General features: G+C 37.8%; 1 protein-coding gene and 1 pseudogene across 1 annotated transcript in view; both read left to right on the top strand.

Annotated features, from left to right (window-relative positions):
- Positions 1-8,387, top strand: part of LOC122446107 (cytochrome P450 2C9-like) — a 31,121-nt gene extending 22,734 nt beyond the window's left edge. Inside the window, exons 6-9 of the mRNA XM_043475931.1 lie at positions 532-673; positions 3,483-3,670; positions 6,988-7,129; positions 7,867-8,387. Coding sequence (XP_043331866.1) covers positions 532-673; positions 3,483-3,670; positions 6,988-7,129; positions 7,867-8,048 — 654 coding nt within the window. The 3' untranslated portion in view covers positions 8,049-8,387. The remainder of the gene's footprint in view (positions 1-531; positions 674-3,482; positions 3,671-6,987; positions 7,130-7,866) is intronic.
- A 5,913-nt stretch (positions 8,388-14,300) lies between these two features.
- Positions 14,301-16,570, top strand: part of LOC122446775 — a 72,369-nt pseudogene continuing 70,099 nt past the window's right edge.

The raw sequence follows: 16,570 nt of genomic DNA, 5'->3' as shown, positions 1-16,570 counted from the left end.
TTCAGTCATTCTTATTCAAATACTTATTTTCTGTTCTTTCACTAACTCTTTTCTGGTATCTCATAAGGTGGATGTTAGTACAATTGATTGAGTGCCTTGGGTCCTTAGGTTCTATTCATTTTTCTTTATTCCTTTTTCTTTCTGATAATCACACTGGAAATTTTTATTCTGCTTCAGATTGGCTGTTTCTTGGATTTCCCATAGTCTACTGTTCAAACTTCCCGGTAAATTTTAAAATGTTCAGGTAGTGTGATTTTTAGCTCCAAAATTCTGTTTAATTTATTTCTATAGTACCTTTCTTGTTATTCTATACTTGTTCATACACTTTTTTGGATTTTCTTTAGTTCTTGATGATTTTCATTAGCTATTTAAGCATATTAAAGACATGTATCTTAAAGTTTTTGTTTAGTAAGTCCATATCTTGACTTCCTCAGGAATGATTTGTGTCAACTTATTTTTTTTGCTATTACTGGTCCATATACTTCCTCCTTTTTTGTATGCTTTGTAACTTTTTAATTAAACTATTCCTAGGAAAAGCACAATCAAGAACTGGAGTATACGGTTGAAAACTTGGCAAACACTGTATTGGATTTGTTTGTAGCTGGGACAGAGACGACGAGCACCACTCTGAGATATGGGCTCCTCCTCCTGCTGAAACACCCTGAGGTCACAGGTATGATAACATGGTGGGCAGGGTGACTGCAGAAGAGATGATAGAAAGATGCTTGAATGTACTCTACCTTGTTTCTCTTAGAGAATTACTTAAATCTCTGACTGAGCAGCTTAATTTTTTACCCCAGATTTAATGAAGTAACATGATGTCTTTACATAATATGTGACGATATTAAGCACCTGAATTTCATGGGAGGTCATATGTAGCAAGCCCTGCCAGCATGAATTGGCCTTGAGCTGCATATTGGTTTTGATTATGGAAAGACCACTCTGATGTACCCACATGCTGAAAATGCAGTGTTCTAGAACCATGGTCCAAGGACTTCCTCAATAGTCTAGTGGTTACAACTCAATCTCCAATGCAGGGAGTATTGATTCAAACCCAGATCAGGAAACTAAGGTCCCACATGCTGTGGACAGAGCTGCCAAAAATCAAAAAAAGAAAGAAAGAAACCAGGGTTGGGAAACTGGAAGCTCTCCTTATTAAAGAGATTGGAAATCATAGAAATTTAGTGAGGCCACCTGATGCAATTTCAACAGTCTAAGAAGTCCTCTAAAGAGTTAGATTGACAATAAATTAGCTTAAGATAGGAGGCGGGAGGGGGGATCGGGAAGGGGAACACATGTAAATCCATGGCTGATTCATGTCAATGTATGGCAAAAACCACTACAATTTTGTAAAGTAATTAGCCTCCAACTAATAAAAATAAATGGGAAAAAAGTAAATAAAATAAAATATGTAAAAAAAAAAAAGATACGTATGTAAAGAAATTGTATTAATCCATAAGTTTGTTTCCAGAAAAATGCTTGTTGCCAAAATACACATTTTGAGGGGTCAAGAATTTTATCTTTCAAAAAGAACTTTTTGTTAGAAATTAACTTTTTAAAAAATTAATTTATTTATTTATTTTACTTTACAATATCGTATTGGTTTTGCCATACATTGACTTGAATCCGCCATAGGTGTACATGTGTTCCCCATCCTGAAGCCCCCTCCCACCTCCCTCCCCTTCCCATTCCTCTGGATCATCCCAGTATACCAGCCCCTAGCACCTTGTATCATGCATTGAACCTGGACTGGTGATTCGTTTCACATATGATAATTTACATGTTTCAATGCCAATCTCCCATATCATCCCACCCTCGCCCTCTCCCACAGAGTCCAAAAGACTGTTCAATACATCTGTGTCTCTTTTTCTGTCTCACAAACAGGGATATCATTACCATCTTTCTAAATTCCATATATATGCATTAGTATCCTGTATTGGTGTTTTTCTTTCTGACTTACTTCACTCTGTATAATAGGCTCCAGTTTCATCCATCTCATTAGAACTGATTCAAATGTATTCTTTTTAATGGCTGAGTAATATTCCATTGTGTATATATACCACAACTTTCTTATCCATTCATCTGCTGATGGACATCTAGGTTGCTTCCATGTCCTGGCTATTATAAACAATGCTGCAGTGAACACTGGGGTACACGTGTCTCTTTCAATTCTGGTTTCCTCAGTGTGTATGCCCAGAAGTGGGATTGCTGGGTCATATGGCAGTTCTGGTTCCAGTTTTTTAAGGAATCTGCACACTGTTCTCCATAGTGGCTGTACTAGTTTGCATTCCCACCAACAGTGTAAGAGGGTTCCCTTTTCTCCACACCCTCTCCAGCATTTATTGCTTGTAGACTTTTGGATAGCAGCCATTCTGACTGGCGTGAAATGATACCTCATTGTGGTTTTGATTTGCATTTCTCTGATAATGAGTGATGTTGAGCATCTTTTCATGTGTTTGTTAGCCATCTGTATTTCTTCTTTGGAGAAATGTTTATTTAGTTCTTTGGCCCACTGTTTGATTGGGTCTTTTTATTTTCTGGAATTGAGCTGCAGGAGTTACTTGTATATTTTTGAGATTAATCCCTTGTCAGTTGCTTTGTTTGCTATTATTTTCTCCCATTCTGAAGGCTGTCTTTTCACCTTGTTTATAGTTTTCTTTGTTGTGCAGAAGCTTTTAGTTTTAATTAGGTCCCATTTGTTTATTTTTGCTTTTATTTCCAATATTCTTGGAGGTTGGTGATAGAGGATCCTGCTGTGGTTTAAGTCGAAGAGTGTTTTGCCTATGTTTTCCTCTAGGAGCTTAATAGTTTCTGGCCTTCTGGGAGATAGATTAAGGGGGTGCATGTGTGTGTGTGTGATGTGTGTGTGATTTTGTATGAGGAAGGATGGAGATGTAAATTCTCAACTCTCATACCAAGATGTCAGATATTGTTTAAGAATCTGTGAGTGAGAAATGAAAATAGAGAGTCATTATTTAGAAATAGGACATGAATTTCAGAAGAAACTGCTAGAATGCTGAAAGTGGTGGCATTTGACAGCTGGAGAATGACCTGAGTACCATTGCAAATTGCACACGCATAATACACAAATACACAAAACACACATACTATAATTTAACTTTTAAACCCATATTATTCTTATATAAAATTAATATTTGATTCTTGTTTTTTTCTTCAAGGACTATAATTTCTTGACTTTAAATTGTTTATATTTGAAACATTTCATCATTTCTCTTTGTTTTATCGTGTATGCTAATATAGAGATATGTATAGATGTATCTTAAGCCAGGCTTGTAAGAGACTTTAATGTGTCTGTATAATGGTCATTATCTCTCTCTGTTTAGTTCAACTTCTGGTCTTATAGTTTATGTGTATAATGATACAGGGACACCATCATAGTGCCTCATGTATCCCTGAATTGGTGTGGAATGTGGTGTGAATTTTCCTCTTTCTCCATCAATCTTCCTTACCTTCCTTATCAGCTAAGGTCCTGAAAGAGATTGACCGTGTCATTGGCAGACACAGGAGCCCCTGCATGCAGGACAAGAGCCACATGCCCTACACGGATGCTGTGATTCACGAGATCCAGAGATACATTGACCTGGTCCCCACCAACCTGCCCCATGCTGTGACCCGTGACATTAAATTCAGAAACTACCTTATCCCCAAGGTAAGATTGTTTTCTCTTTTACTGACCTCATTGGTCTTGAAGTTCTCATTTACACAGTATGGGGGCAACCCTCGATGAACACAAGGTGAGAGAAGTAAAAATAGTCATGTGTGTGGTGGCTTGATGGGTTGTGTGTTGTTTCCAGTTTAGTCTGTAAAGCTTTATAACAGATTTTGACAGGTAGCAGTGCAAGACTTCCAAATTTGTTCTGCTTCTTTTATGTTGTTGGGCTAACCATAGCTGTCCACATTTCCAGATGAACATTAGTATCAATTTGTCAATTTACAGGACACTCTGCTGGGATTTTTTATCAGAGTGGCATGCTAGATAAGTTTGGAAAGACTTAATATCATGACACATTGAATTTTTCATTTCTTGGATATGATATAGTCTTTCTATTTTAAAGGGCTTTCTTTAATTTTTTCAGGCAGTGATTTGCATATTTTTTGTCTTTCCAAGGTGTTTATTATTGTTACAAGCATTTAAAAAAGCATTTTCCATTTTTACATGAAATATCAAAATATAATTGATTTTATCATTTTGATGACCTTATGTGTAACAGCCTTGCTAAATTTAAAGTCATTTTGAAAACATCTCTAGTTAATAGCAATTTCTATATACATTATCCTGCTATCTGGGCTAATATCTTTGTGTCATCCTTGTTTCATTTCTGATATGAAGGAGAGTAGAAGTTAACATCTCACTATTAGGAATGATGCTTTATGTATATTTTGTTAGAATTTTTTTTTATCAGATTAGAGAAGTTTCCCTATGGCTCAGTGATAAAAGAATCCACCTGCCAATATAGGAGATGCAGGAGATACCATTTCAAGCCCTGAGTCAGGAAGATCTCCTGGAGGAGGAAATGGCAACCCATTCCAGTATTCTTGCCTGGAAAATCTCATGGACAGAGGAGCCTGGTGGCTACAGTCCATGGGGTCAAAAAGAGTCGGACATGACTGAGCAGGAGCATGGACAACATATATTTGATAGACCATAACAGGATATTTTACTTAATACAGAATTCAAGTTAAATCATTTATAAAACAGGATGACTTCACTATATGGCAATATGTGAAAATTTCTTCCATTAATAAATGCTTATCTATCCATATCCAACTATCCATTAAAAGCTCCCTACTTCAGCATGCATACCTCAATAACAGTGATTATTGTATGCAGAAGAATAATAGCATGTGTACACAGGAGTTATCACTGAAACAATAATAATATTTAATGTACAGGCTATACTTAAAATTTCCTAATTTTCTTAGTATAACCTTTATAGTTTCTTTTTCCTCATAAACCAGGTGAAGGTTTATACTGTCACTTACCCCATTATTATTGGTTATGCAGTGTTGTTCACATGATAAAGTGGTACCTGCCAGATTTCTCCAGGGAACAGGTCCTTTTTTTACAGTTAATACATAAAAATCTATTGCATGGTACATTAGAGCTTTGAGAGAATAACACTTCTTAACCATTCGCCCAACAGTTTTAGCTTTGCTAGTAAAACTTGTTTAAATTAATGATACTAAGCTGAAACTAAGTTTCTAGTTTTATCATACTTCCTGTGTTTCAAATCTAGGGTTAATCTATAATGAAAGCTACCACATATTTTTTTTTAATAATTTTATTTCTTTATTTTTGGCTGTGGCTATGTCTTTGTTGCTACCTGTGGGCTTTTTTATAGCTGTGGTGAGTGGGGGTTAATCCTTGTTGCAGTGCACTGGCTTCTCACTTTGCCGTGACTTCTCCTGTTGTGTAACACATGCTTTAGGGCACATGCTTTTTTTTTTTTTTTCACTTTTAATTTTTTTTTATTAGTTGGAGGCTAATTACTTCACAACATTTCAGTGGGTTTTGTCATACATTGATATGAATCAGCCATAGATTTACACATATTCCCCATCCCGATCCCCCCTCCCACCTCCCTCTCCACCCGATTCCTCTGGGTCTTCCCAGTGCACCAGGCCCGAGCACTTGTCTCATGCATCCCACCTGGGCTGGTGATCTGTTTCACCATAGATAGTATACATGCTGTTCTTTTGAAACATCCCACCCTCACCTTCTCCCACAGAGTTCAAAAGTCTGTTCTGTATTTCTGTGTCTCTTTTTCTGTTTTGCATATAGGGTTATCGTTACCATCTTTCTAAATTCCATATATATGTGTTAGTATGCTGTAATGTTCTTTATCTTTCTGGCTTACTTCACTCTGTATAAGGGGCTCCAGTTTCATCCATCTCATTAGGTCTGGTTCAAATGAATTCTTTTTGAGGGCTGAGTAAAATTCCATGGTGTATATGTACCACAGCTTCCTTATCCATTCATCTGCTGATGGGCATCTAGGTTGCTTCCATGTCCTGGCTATTATAAACAGAGGGCACATGCTTTAGGGCACTAGTTGCAGTGTCTGGGCTCAACAGTTGTGGTTCCCAGGTTCCAGAGCAAAGACTCAGTATTTGTAGTGCTTGGGCTTAGCTGCTCCACAGCATGTGGGATCTTCCCAGGGCAGGGATTGAACCCGTGTCCCTGCATTGACAGGTGGATTCTTTACCACTGAGCTACTAGGGAAGCCCTACCGTATATTATTAAATAAAGACAAACAGTCTTCATGGCAACGGTAAACACTAATATTTGTTACCATGCATGCAAGCCAAGTTGCTTCAGTTGTGTCCGACTCTGTGACCCTGTGGACTAGCTCACTAGGCTCCTCTGTCCATGGGATAACTCCAGGCAAGAATACTGGGGTGGATTGCCATGCCCTCCTCCAGGGCATCTTCCAGACCCAAGGATTGAAACCTGTGTCTCTTAAGTCTCCTGCGTTGGCAGGTGAGTTCTGTACCACTGAGTCACCTGGGAAGCCCCATTTGTTGCCATACTTATTATCATAGAAGATCATAATCCATTTACAAAAACACTATGAACAGATAACTCCAGACCTTTCAAGTCCAATAGAGACTTCCCATATTCAACCATAATCCGTATATAAGATGAGTGAAAATTGAAATGATAAAGTACAGCAGCTGGAGGGTCAGACACCACTGTCCAAATGTGATAAGCAGAATGGTTCATAAGGTCTGGCACCCTAGAAATACCTAGTATTTCAGAGGCTGTTCACTTAGCAGCATCATTGCCACTATTCTTAAACTTATTCTTCTTTATTGCTTGTTCTTTCTGCCTCAAAATGTCACTCTCCTTCTTTGGACTGAGGATTCTTCATTATTGATCATAAGATTGTACTAAATGATTTGCAGCAGTTCTTGAAGCTCTGTGACTTTTTCATAGTTCAATTTATCTTCATCTCTTCTTTCCAGGGCACAGATATATTAACATCACTGACTTCTGTGCTACATGATGACAAAGAATTTCCCAACCCAGAGGTGTTCGACCCTGGCCACTTTCTGGATGAGAGTGGCAACTTTAGGAAGAGTGACTATTTCATGGCTTTCTCAACAGGTAATAATTTTTTCCCCCCATTCAGTACTTTAGAGGACAGGATACCTTCTAAGGATCAGTTGGGAGTTACATAGTACCTACCCTGGGCCTGGTAGAAATGCTCTTTGTTCATGATGAGGGGCCGCAGCCCAATACCTATGCACTTTCCCTCCCCATGAAACATCCTCATTATTGGGCTAGATTACTGGAGCTTTGGAGAGGTGACCCAGTTCTTTCCCTTTAGAAATAAAACTTGAGCTGGGAACTGAAAATATCAGAGAACTACAACTTAGCCAAAGAGAACCTTGTGTTATAAAACTTGAATCTTCAAGGTGTGTTAGAGTTTGGTGAAGAATAGGTATACTTAGAGCAGACAACAGAGGCTGTGAAGAATGAAAAGAAACATGTGGGACTACTAGACTAAGATCAGAAAATACAGCCAATATATGTGAGTTTCTAGAAAAAGATGGGTAGAAATTTGAAAATATGAAATTGCAGTTATAATGCATGTATAATTTAATCAAGTGCTTGGAATAGTCAGTAAATATTTCTTGATGAATGATATTTTATCAAGGAATGATATTTGTTATGATAAGATGTTAGGTGGATAGCATATGTGTTCATCCTTTTCCCATCTGTCCATCCAGCCATTCCATCTATCCATTCAAACTTTCGTCAAATGGCTAGTACATAGTCTCTTTCTGACAGCCAGAAAGACAGAGTTCAAGGAGTATGTACCCTCTGTTTGTTGTTTCCAGGGAAACGGATTTGTGTGGGTGAAGGCCTGGCCCGCATGGAGCTGTTTTTATTCCTGACCACAATTTTACAAAAATTTACCTTGAAATCTGTGGTTGACCCAAAGGACCTCGACACCACCCCAGTTGTCAATGGGTTACTTTCTGTGCCACCTTTTTACCAGCTCTGTTTCATTCCTATGTGAGGAATGGTAGATTCTCTGGTTTCTTCAGTGATCTTGTCTTCAACTCCCTCTCATCTGTGGCATCGTTCACCTGCTTCCCGTCATCTTTTCTCGGAGTGCCTGCTCTGACCTCTCCTCACACAATTTATTGTATAATTTCACTGCAGAAATGTATCTGCTGTTCTTCATACTCTGTAACATCCATATTGGCCACAAGATATGCAAATAATTATATAATGTTGAGTAGTTCTATGTGCATAGTACTATGCGCTCCATATAATATAGAACAAGATGATTACTGTGTGGACAATATAGAGCTATTTCTGCTATGCATATTCACAATAAAACACATAATTTGATAAGCCAGTTCTCAAGCTTTCCTTCTTTTGTGCATATTGCATATAAGGGAGGAAAGAAAGAAGGCAAAGATGTCAAGTGGTCCTCATATGCACAGAGGACAGAGGGAATGAGAGTAGAAAAGCTCTCTGGGCTGCATGTTAAAATGAGTTACCTGAGGTTTGGATTTGAAGGTGGAGGAATTGTTTTCAGGAGCAGTTTCATCCCTGTAGGAAATATTGAGATCAGTGATTGTTGTCGTTTAATCACTCAGCCATGTCCAACTCCTCTGCGATCTCATAGCCTGTCGCCCACCAGGCTCCTCTGTCCATGTGATTTCTCAGGCCAAAATTCTGGAGTGTGTTGCCCTGCCCTCCTCCAGGGGATCTTCCCAACCCAGAGATTGAACCTACACCTTTTAGGACCTCTCATTAGCAGGCAGGTTTTTTACCATTAGCGCCACCTGGGAAGCCCATTCAATGTGTACTAAGAACTCCAAAACTCAACATTCAGAAATATAACAAGCCATTTTAAAAATGGGCAAATGACTTCCCAGGTGGTCCACTGGTTAAGACTCTGAGTTTCCACCTCAGGGGGTAGGAGTCTGATCCCTGGTTGGGTAAGTTTCATTGGACAGCACAGTGCAGTCAGAAGAAAAAAGAGCTAGTGATCTGAATGGATACCTCACCAAAGTAGATATATGCATGGCAAATAAGCATGTGGAAATGCTCAACATGATATATCACTAGGGACTTGCAAAAAATAACAGTAATGGGATACCATTACACCCAGATAACAATTAGTAAAATCCAAATCACTGACAAAACCAAATTTTGGTGATGACGTGGAAGCAACAAGGACTATTACTATTGTGTACAATTTTGCACAGTACAGCCACTTTGGAAGTCAGTTGATGGTTTTTACAAAACTAAATATACGATTATGAAATGATCCAGCAATCACATTCCTTGGTATTAACCCAATGAGTTGAAAACTTCTGTCCACATAAAAAACCTCACATGAATTTTTATAGTTACTTTATTCATAATTACCAAAACCTGGAAGCTATGAAGAATCCTTCAGTAAGTGAATGCATAAACTGCAGCACATCCATACAATTGAACATTATTTTGTTCTTAGAAATGAGCTGACAAACCATGAAAACTCATGGAAAAACCTTATGAGAATTACTTAGTGAGAGAAACCATCTGAAGACTACATACTATGATGTCTACCATACAACATTCTGAAAAAGGCAAAATTATGGAGACAGTGAAAAAAATCAGTGGTTGCCAGGAGTTTGGTAGGAGGGAAGAATGAAGAAGTGAATCACAGATTTTTAGGGTAATGGAAGTATTCTGTTTGCTACTGCAATGATCTATTCAAGTTATTATTGTTTTGTCAAAAAATATAGAACACAACGCAGAAGACAAAACTTTTAGAAACCATGGACTTTGGTTGATTATGCTGTGTCAGTTCATTGAGTGAAACACATATACCAAATTGGTGAAGGCTGCTGATAGGAGAGGTTTTTGGGTATGGTATTGGACATGTGGGAATTGTATACATTTCACCTAGTTTGGGTGAGAACCTAAAACTTCTCTAAAAATAGCTTCTAATATTTAAAAGAAAAAACCCAACTCTACTTCACAACTCTTGTCAAGGCAAGGTGCATTCATCTATGGTGGTGCAGACTTTAATGCTGATGCCCTCCTGATCGTTTGGACATCAATTGGAATTTCAGTTGATGTGCAATATCACTAAATTGAGAACAAAAAATGCTGAATTCTCAGATAGGTTCTGGTATTGATGAATTGATGACAGTTTAATCTCATGGTTGCAGTCACCATCTGCAGTGACTGTTCACTTGAAAAAATTAAGATCAGGTGAGTTGACCTCAGAGCTCCAATTATTTGTCATTCTTTCATACCATAAGAATTGCCATTCATAAACCCTGGCAAGAAGATGGAGGTACAGAGCAAGACACTCCTTTCTCAAAGAATAAAATAGCTGCTAAAGGAGAATGACTGAGCTTATTTTATTCAAAATAAACTGATTTAGCTCTATCAGAGTTAGAGCCATTTGAGTTAAGCAACAAATCAGTGCTTAGGTTTGTCCTGTTTAAAGTGGTCATGGAGACCTAGGTTTACTCAGCTCAAAGATTACAAAACCAAAGTTTTCTGACCTCAATTAAATAAACAGGTTCTATAATTATTAACTGTATTAATATTTACTTTGAAAGCCACTGATTAGAGTGCATTATGAACTCTAATGGTACACTAAATATCTGTGTACCTAGTTGCACTGAATGTTTTGCTGGAAGGAAAAGTCCAAGACCAAGTATGTGGGTTCCAATGTGAACCCTTATACCTGTGGTCTGTATGTCTTTGCCTTAAGTACTGACTTCGGAGAAACTGTTTCTTCACACTTAAGGTGAGAGCAGTTTACATTAGGCAAAGTTATTTGAGAAAATCTGAAGAGATATGATGGTATGGAAATTATGCAAATTGTCAATCTCCCAAAAATATCAGGGGTAAAACATTTTGTAACAGGGGCCTTGACAAAACTTAATTTTTCCTTAAGAGCTTAGAAACAATTGGACTAAAATTTGGGCTTCCCCCATAGCTCAGCTTCCTGGAGAAGGAGATAGCAACCCACTCCAGTATTCTTGCCTGGAGAATCCCATGGACAGAGGAGCCTGGCAGACTACAATCCACGGGATTGCAAGAGTCCGACACGATTTAGCGACTAGACCACCACCACTGTAGCTCAGTTGGTAAATCATTTGCCTGCAATGCAGGAGACCTGGGTTGGATTCCTGGGTCAGGTAGATCCCCTGGAGAGGGAAATGGCAAGCCACTTCAGTATTCTTGCCTGAAGAATCCCATGGGCAGAGGAGCCTGGCAGACTACAGTCCACGGGATCACAAGAGTCCGACACAATTTAGCGACTAAACCACCATATTGACATTTGTACAGATTTTCATTTGTGCAGACTTTTTCACTAGTGATCTAGTAATTATGTCTTTCCAGGGATACTTAGATCTTCATGACCAGTACATGTCCTCTGTGTTTAGCTGTGTGTACTGTGGTGCTTCTGGCTGTGGGTGCATTTAATGAAGTCCCAGCCTTCTCTCCTGTACTGAATCTTCAACTGTTGCTCTTTGTATAATTTCACTTCCCTGGTGTGCATCCTTCAGTCCATCATTTCTGACAATGACAGACTAAAAAGCGACAGAAGAAGCTATGTCTCAAAGTGACTGAAAGGTGGGGAAAGACATGGTATCTCAAACTTTACCAATAAATTATTTATCAGTTACACTGATATTTTCAGATTGTATCTCTATCAGTTGAAGTGAAGTCGCTCAGTCGTGTCTGACTCTTTGCGACCTCATGGACTGTAGCCCACCAGGCTCTTCCATCCATGGAATTTTCTAGGCAAGTGTACTGGAGTGGGTTGCCATTTCCTTCTCCAGGGGATCTTCCTGACCCAGGGATCGAACCGGGTCTCCCGCATTGCAGGCAGACGCTTTACCGTCTGAGCTACCAGGGAAGCCCGTCTTTGTCACTTAAACTGATGAAATTTTAACTCTTCAGTGATGGAAAGGGAAACCATGCGTTTTTCTTTTTCTTTTATTGTAATATAGTTGATTTACAATATTATATTAGTTTCAGATATACAACATAGTAATTCAATATTTTATGTACTATACTTTCTTTAAAGTTATTACAAAATAACGACTTCATTTCCCATGTTGTATAATATATCCATGTTGCTTATTTATTCTATACATAAAAGTTTGTTTCTTAATCCCATCCCTGTTACGCCCCTCTCTATTTGTTTCTCTCCACTGGTGCTACTAGTTTGTTCTCTACATCTGTGAGTCTGTTTTGCTACATACATTCATCTTATTTTTCAGATTTCACATGTGTGTTGACATAAAATACTTGCCTTTCTCTTTCAGACTTTACTCACTAAGCATAATGCTCTCTAAGTTCACTAATGTTGTTGCAAATGGAAAATTTTCATTCTTTTTTATGGTTGAGTGATATTTCAAAGCATATGTGTATACCATTTTTCTTTATCCATTTATCTGTTGATGTTCAGTTAGGCTGTTTCCGTGGCTTGGCTACTGTAAATGATGCTGCTATGACCATTGGGATGCATGTATCTTTTCAAAACAATGCATTTGTGATCTTTAGATATATAACCAACCTTGGAATTGCTGGATCATATGGTAGTCCTATTTTAATATTTTGAAAAACTTGCATATTGTTTTCATTAGTGGTTGTACCAGTTTACAACCCCACCAACAGTGTATTAGGGCTTCCCTTTCTCACATCCTTTCCAGTGTTTGTTACTTGTGGTCTGTTTGATGATAGCCATTCTGGTAGGTGTAAAGTAGTATCTCTGTGATTTTTATTTACATTTCTCTTATAACTGCCAGTATTGAGCATCTTTCTTGTCCCAGTTAGTCTCCTATATATCTTCTTTGGAGAAATATCTATTCAGGTCTTCTGCCCATTTTTAAATGTTTGCTTGGATTTTCTTGATATTGAGTTGTATGAGCTGTTTATATATTTTGCACTTTAATGCCTACTTGAACAAGTAATTTGCACATATTTTCATTTATTTGAGAGGTTGTCTTTTCATTTTGTTGATGATTTCCTTTTCTGTGTGATAGCTTTTAAGCGTAGTTAGGGCCTATTTGTTTATTTATCCTGTTGTTTCCTTTCTTTAGAAGATAGATCCAAAAAAATACTTCTATGATTTATGTCAGAGTGTTCTGACTATGTTTTCTTTTAGGAATTTAATGGTTGCACTCTTACATTTATATCTTTAATCCATTTTGAGTTTACTTCAGTATATTGTCTCAGAAAAAAAGAATGGAAGGTAACATAACAATTTCATTTTTGTTGTTCTTAGTTGATCTAACAGAATAGTCTATTTGAAAATATAGCAATAATGTATTTTGTGAATATATCTTATGGATAAGTGAGATAAATGACAACAGTGATATTAGTCAGGGGAGAAACACCTTAGATACACTTTTATAAGGTACTTACACTTCATATGAAACAGTATTGAATTTTTTAAAAAATAGACTTGGATTAGCTGTAAACATATATTGAAAACTCTAGGTAAATAATCAGAAAAGGGAACCCCCTTGTACTGTTTGTGGGGATGTAAATTGATACACCACTTTGGAGAACAGTATGGAGATTCCTTAAAAAGCTAGGAATAAAACTACCATGTGTGCATGTGCTAAGTCACTGCAGTCATGTCCAACTCTTTGAAACACTATGGACTGTACCCTTCCAGACTCCTCTGTTCATGGGAATTCTCCAGGCAAGAACACTTGAGTGGGTTGCCATGCCCTCTTCCAGGGATTTTCCCAACCCAGGGATTGAACCTACATCTTTTAAGTCTTCTCCATTGGCAGAGAGGTTCTTTACCACTAGTGCCACCTGAGAAACCCCTAAAACTACCATATGGCCCAGCAATCGCAGTACTGGGCATATACCCTGAGAAAACTATAATTGAAAAAGACACATGTATCTCAGTGTTCACAGCTGCACTATTTACAATACCTAGGACATGGAAGCAACCTAGATGTCCATCGACAGAAGAATGGGTAAAGATGTGGTACATATATACAATGGATTATTACTCAGCCATAAAAAAAAAAAGAATGGATATGAGTCACTTCTATGAGGTGGATGAATCTATAGCCTGTTATACAGAGTGAAGTAAGTCAGAAAGAGATAAACAAATATATATTAACACCTAAATATGGAATCTAGAAAAATGGTATTGATGAACCTATTTGCAGGGATGGAATGGAGATGCAGATATCGAGAACAGACTTCTGGACACAGTAGGGGAAAGAGAGAGTGGGAAGAATGGAGAAAGTAGCAAAGACATACATACATTACCATGTGTGAAATAGATGGCCGGTTAGAAGTTGCTGTACAGCACAGGGAGCCCAGCCTGGTGCTCTTTGACGATCTAGAGGGTGGGATGGGGGAGGGGGGAAGGTTCAAGAGGGAGCCTATAATTACAGCTGATTTGCATTTCTGTATGACAGAAACCATCACAACATTGTAAAGCTATTTTCCTCCAATTAAAAAACAAAAAATTTAAAAATGGGCAAAAAATCTGAACAAACACCTCATGAAAGAAGATACACAGATAACAATAAAGCATCTGAAAAATGCTTAACATTGTATATCATTTGGAACTTGCAAACAAAATTAACAAATAGACACCACTACCCAAGTATAAAATGGCTAAAATCCAAATAATGGAGAAAGCGAAGTATTGTCAAGGATACAAAGCATATCTGAAAAGTTTCCCCCATTTTGTAGCTCAGGAAAGCACAATTCAAGACACAATTCTGTATCTCCCTGGCTACAGTACTAACAAACCTCCAGTAAACATCTTTTTATTTCAATCAGGCCTTGGTTTTCTAAAATTTTGGTTAGCACTGTGCATACTTTATTTCATTATTTCTTACAAAGACAAACTCCAAAACAGAACAGAAGCAGTTGCTTCTGGAGGCAACTAGGAGGCTTGAGCCATAAGTTCTCAAGCCTTCCCCACTAAAATCTTGAGATTGGCTCTTCCCTCAGTTCCCTAAGCAAATCTCACCTCTGCAGTGCTGGAGAGGGGAGAATCCCTATCTTTTATTTTCTCTCTTGAGAATCAGTGACGCTTTAATCCTTGGAGTCAAAGGACATCTATTTAATATGAAGCCTATTATTTTATGAATAGCCAGTCAGATGTACATTCAGAGTAACATGATGGGAGATGTTTGAAGAAATTTTCATTTATTAAGATGCAAGGAAGTCATTCAGCTTACACATGATTTATCCTGAACTTTATGATAACTAGAACAGCCTGTCTTATGGCCTCAACTTATCATACATTGTGCGTGCGTGCTCAGTTGCTCAGTCATGTCCAACTCTTGGTGATCCTGTGGAGATAGCCTGCCAGGCTCCTCTTTCCATGGGATTTCCAGGCAAGAATGCTGGAGTGGGTTGCCATTTCCTCCTCCAGGTATCATATGTGTACATCTACTTTAAGCATTAAAAGATAAATTATCCAGAAGTAAGAATGTCCACTTCGAAAATAGGGATAAAATACCTCCCTTGCTATGGTACTCATAATAGTAGTCCATTGAAGATAAGGTTTCCTTCTCAGATGTAAAGGTCACACTACCTCATTGTGTACATGCTAATCTGTCTCTTTTGAAACTTTGTCGTGTTTGATCTATGACCTCTGCTCTGAGGAGACATAAAACTGATGAAAACCATGCTTCTCTGGAGAAGTTTCTCAAGGCTATTAAGAGACTGTCTCCTGGGCTACAGTTCTCAGTTTGGCTCAGATAAAACTCTTTTCTATTCCTTATTATAGACTGCTTATTGATTATTTGTGTTGGCAGCATTTTAGTTTGGTTTTGCTAAATTTTTTCTTCTGTAATAAGTAAGTGCAATAAATGGATATCAGAAGATCTCAGTTTCGATCTTAGTTTTAATTATCATCTGTAGGACCCTGTGAAGTTCTCCTGCTTTCTCAAAAGCTCCCTTTCCCCATTTGAAAAATACAAAATGATAGTCTCTGTTTTTGAGTGGTTTTTTTTTTTTTTTTTTGGTTGGGGAGGGAAAAGAAATATTTCATGGTAAAAGACATATAAATTTAATTAGCTAATTACTTAATTTGTGTTTGGTCATTCAAGGTGCTTCAATTATGTTAGTGTTCAACCAAGAATTACAAGAACAGAGACCTGATTGAAATAAAGAGGTTTTAACTGAGTTTTATTACAACTGCAGCCCAGGAGACAAAGCTCCAAGAAGCACTTGAATTGTATTCTGCTTGACTGCAAAACAAGGGAAGCTTATAAAGATAAAAACACAAGGTTACATAAATTGTTTGTCAAGAATTACCATCAAAGTAAAAAAAAAAAAAAAAATAGTTACACTTGCTGGGAATTCCCTCTCAGTCCAATAATTAGGTCTCCATGCTTCCACTACAGGGGCATGTAGTAGGGTTCCATCCCTGATTGAGGATTTAAGATTCTGCATGCTATGTGACACAGCCAAAACAATACAAAAGAATTAATATTGGAATTGACAAGGAGGTGCTTTTGTTAAGAAAAAATGTGGTTGAGATTTGAAATGATCTCTTTCTTACTTGTGAGTTTGGGA

The sequence above is a fragment of the Cervus canadensis genome, chromosome 8 (genome assembly GCF_019320065.1).
Source record: "Cervus canadensis isolate Bull #8, Minnesota chromosome 8, ASM1932006v1, whole genome shotgun sequence".
Taxonomy (NCBI): domain Eukaryota; kingdom Metazoa; phylum Chordata; class Mammalia; order Artiodactyla; family Cervidae; genus Cervus; species Cervus canadensis.
This window is presented reverse-complemented; position numbering and strand designations above follow the sequence as displayed.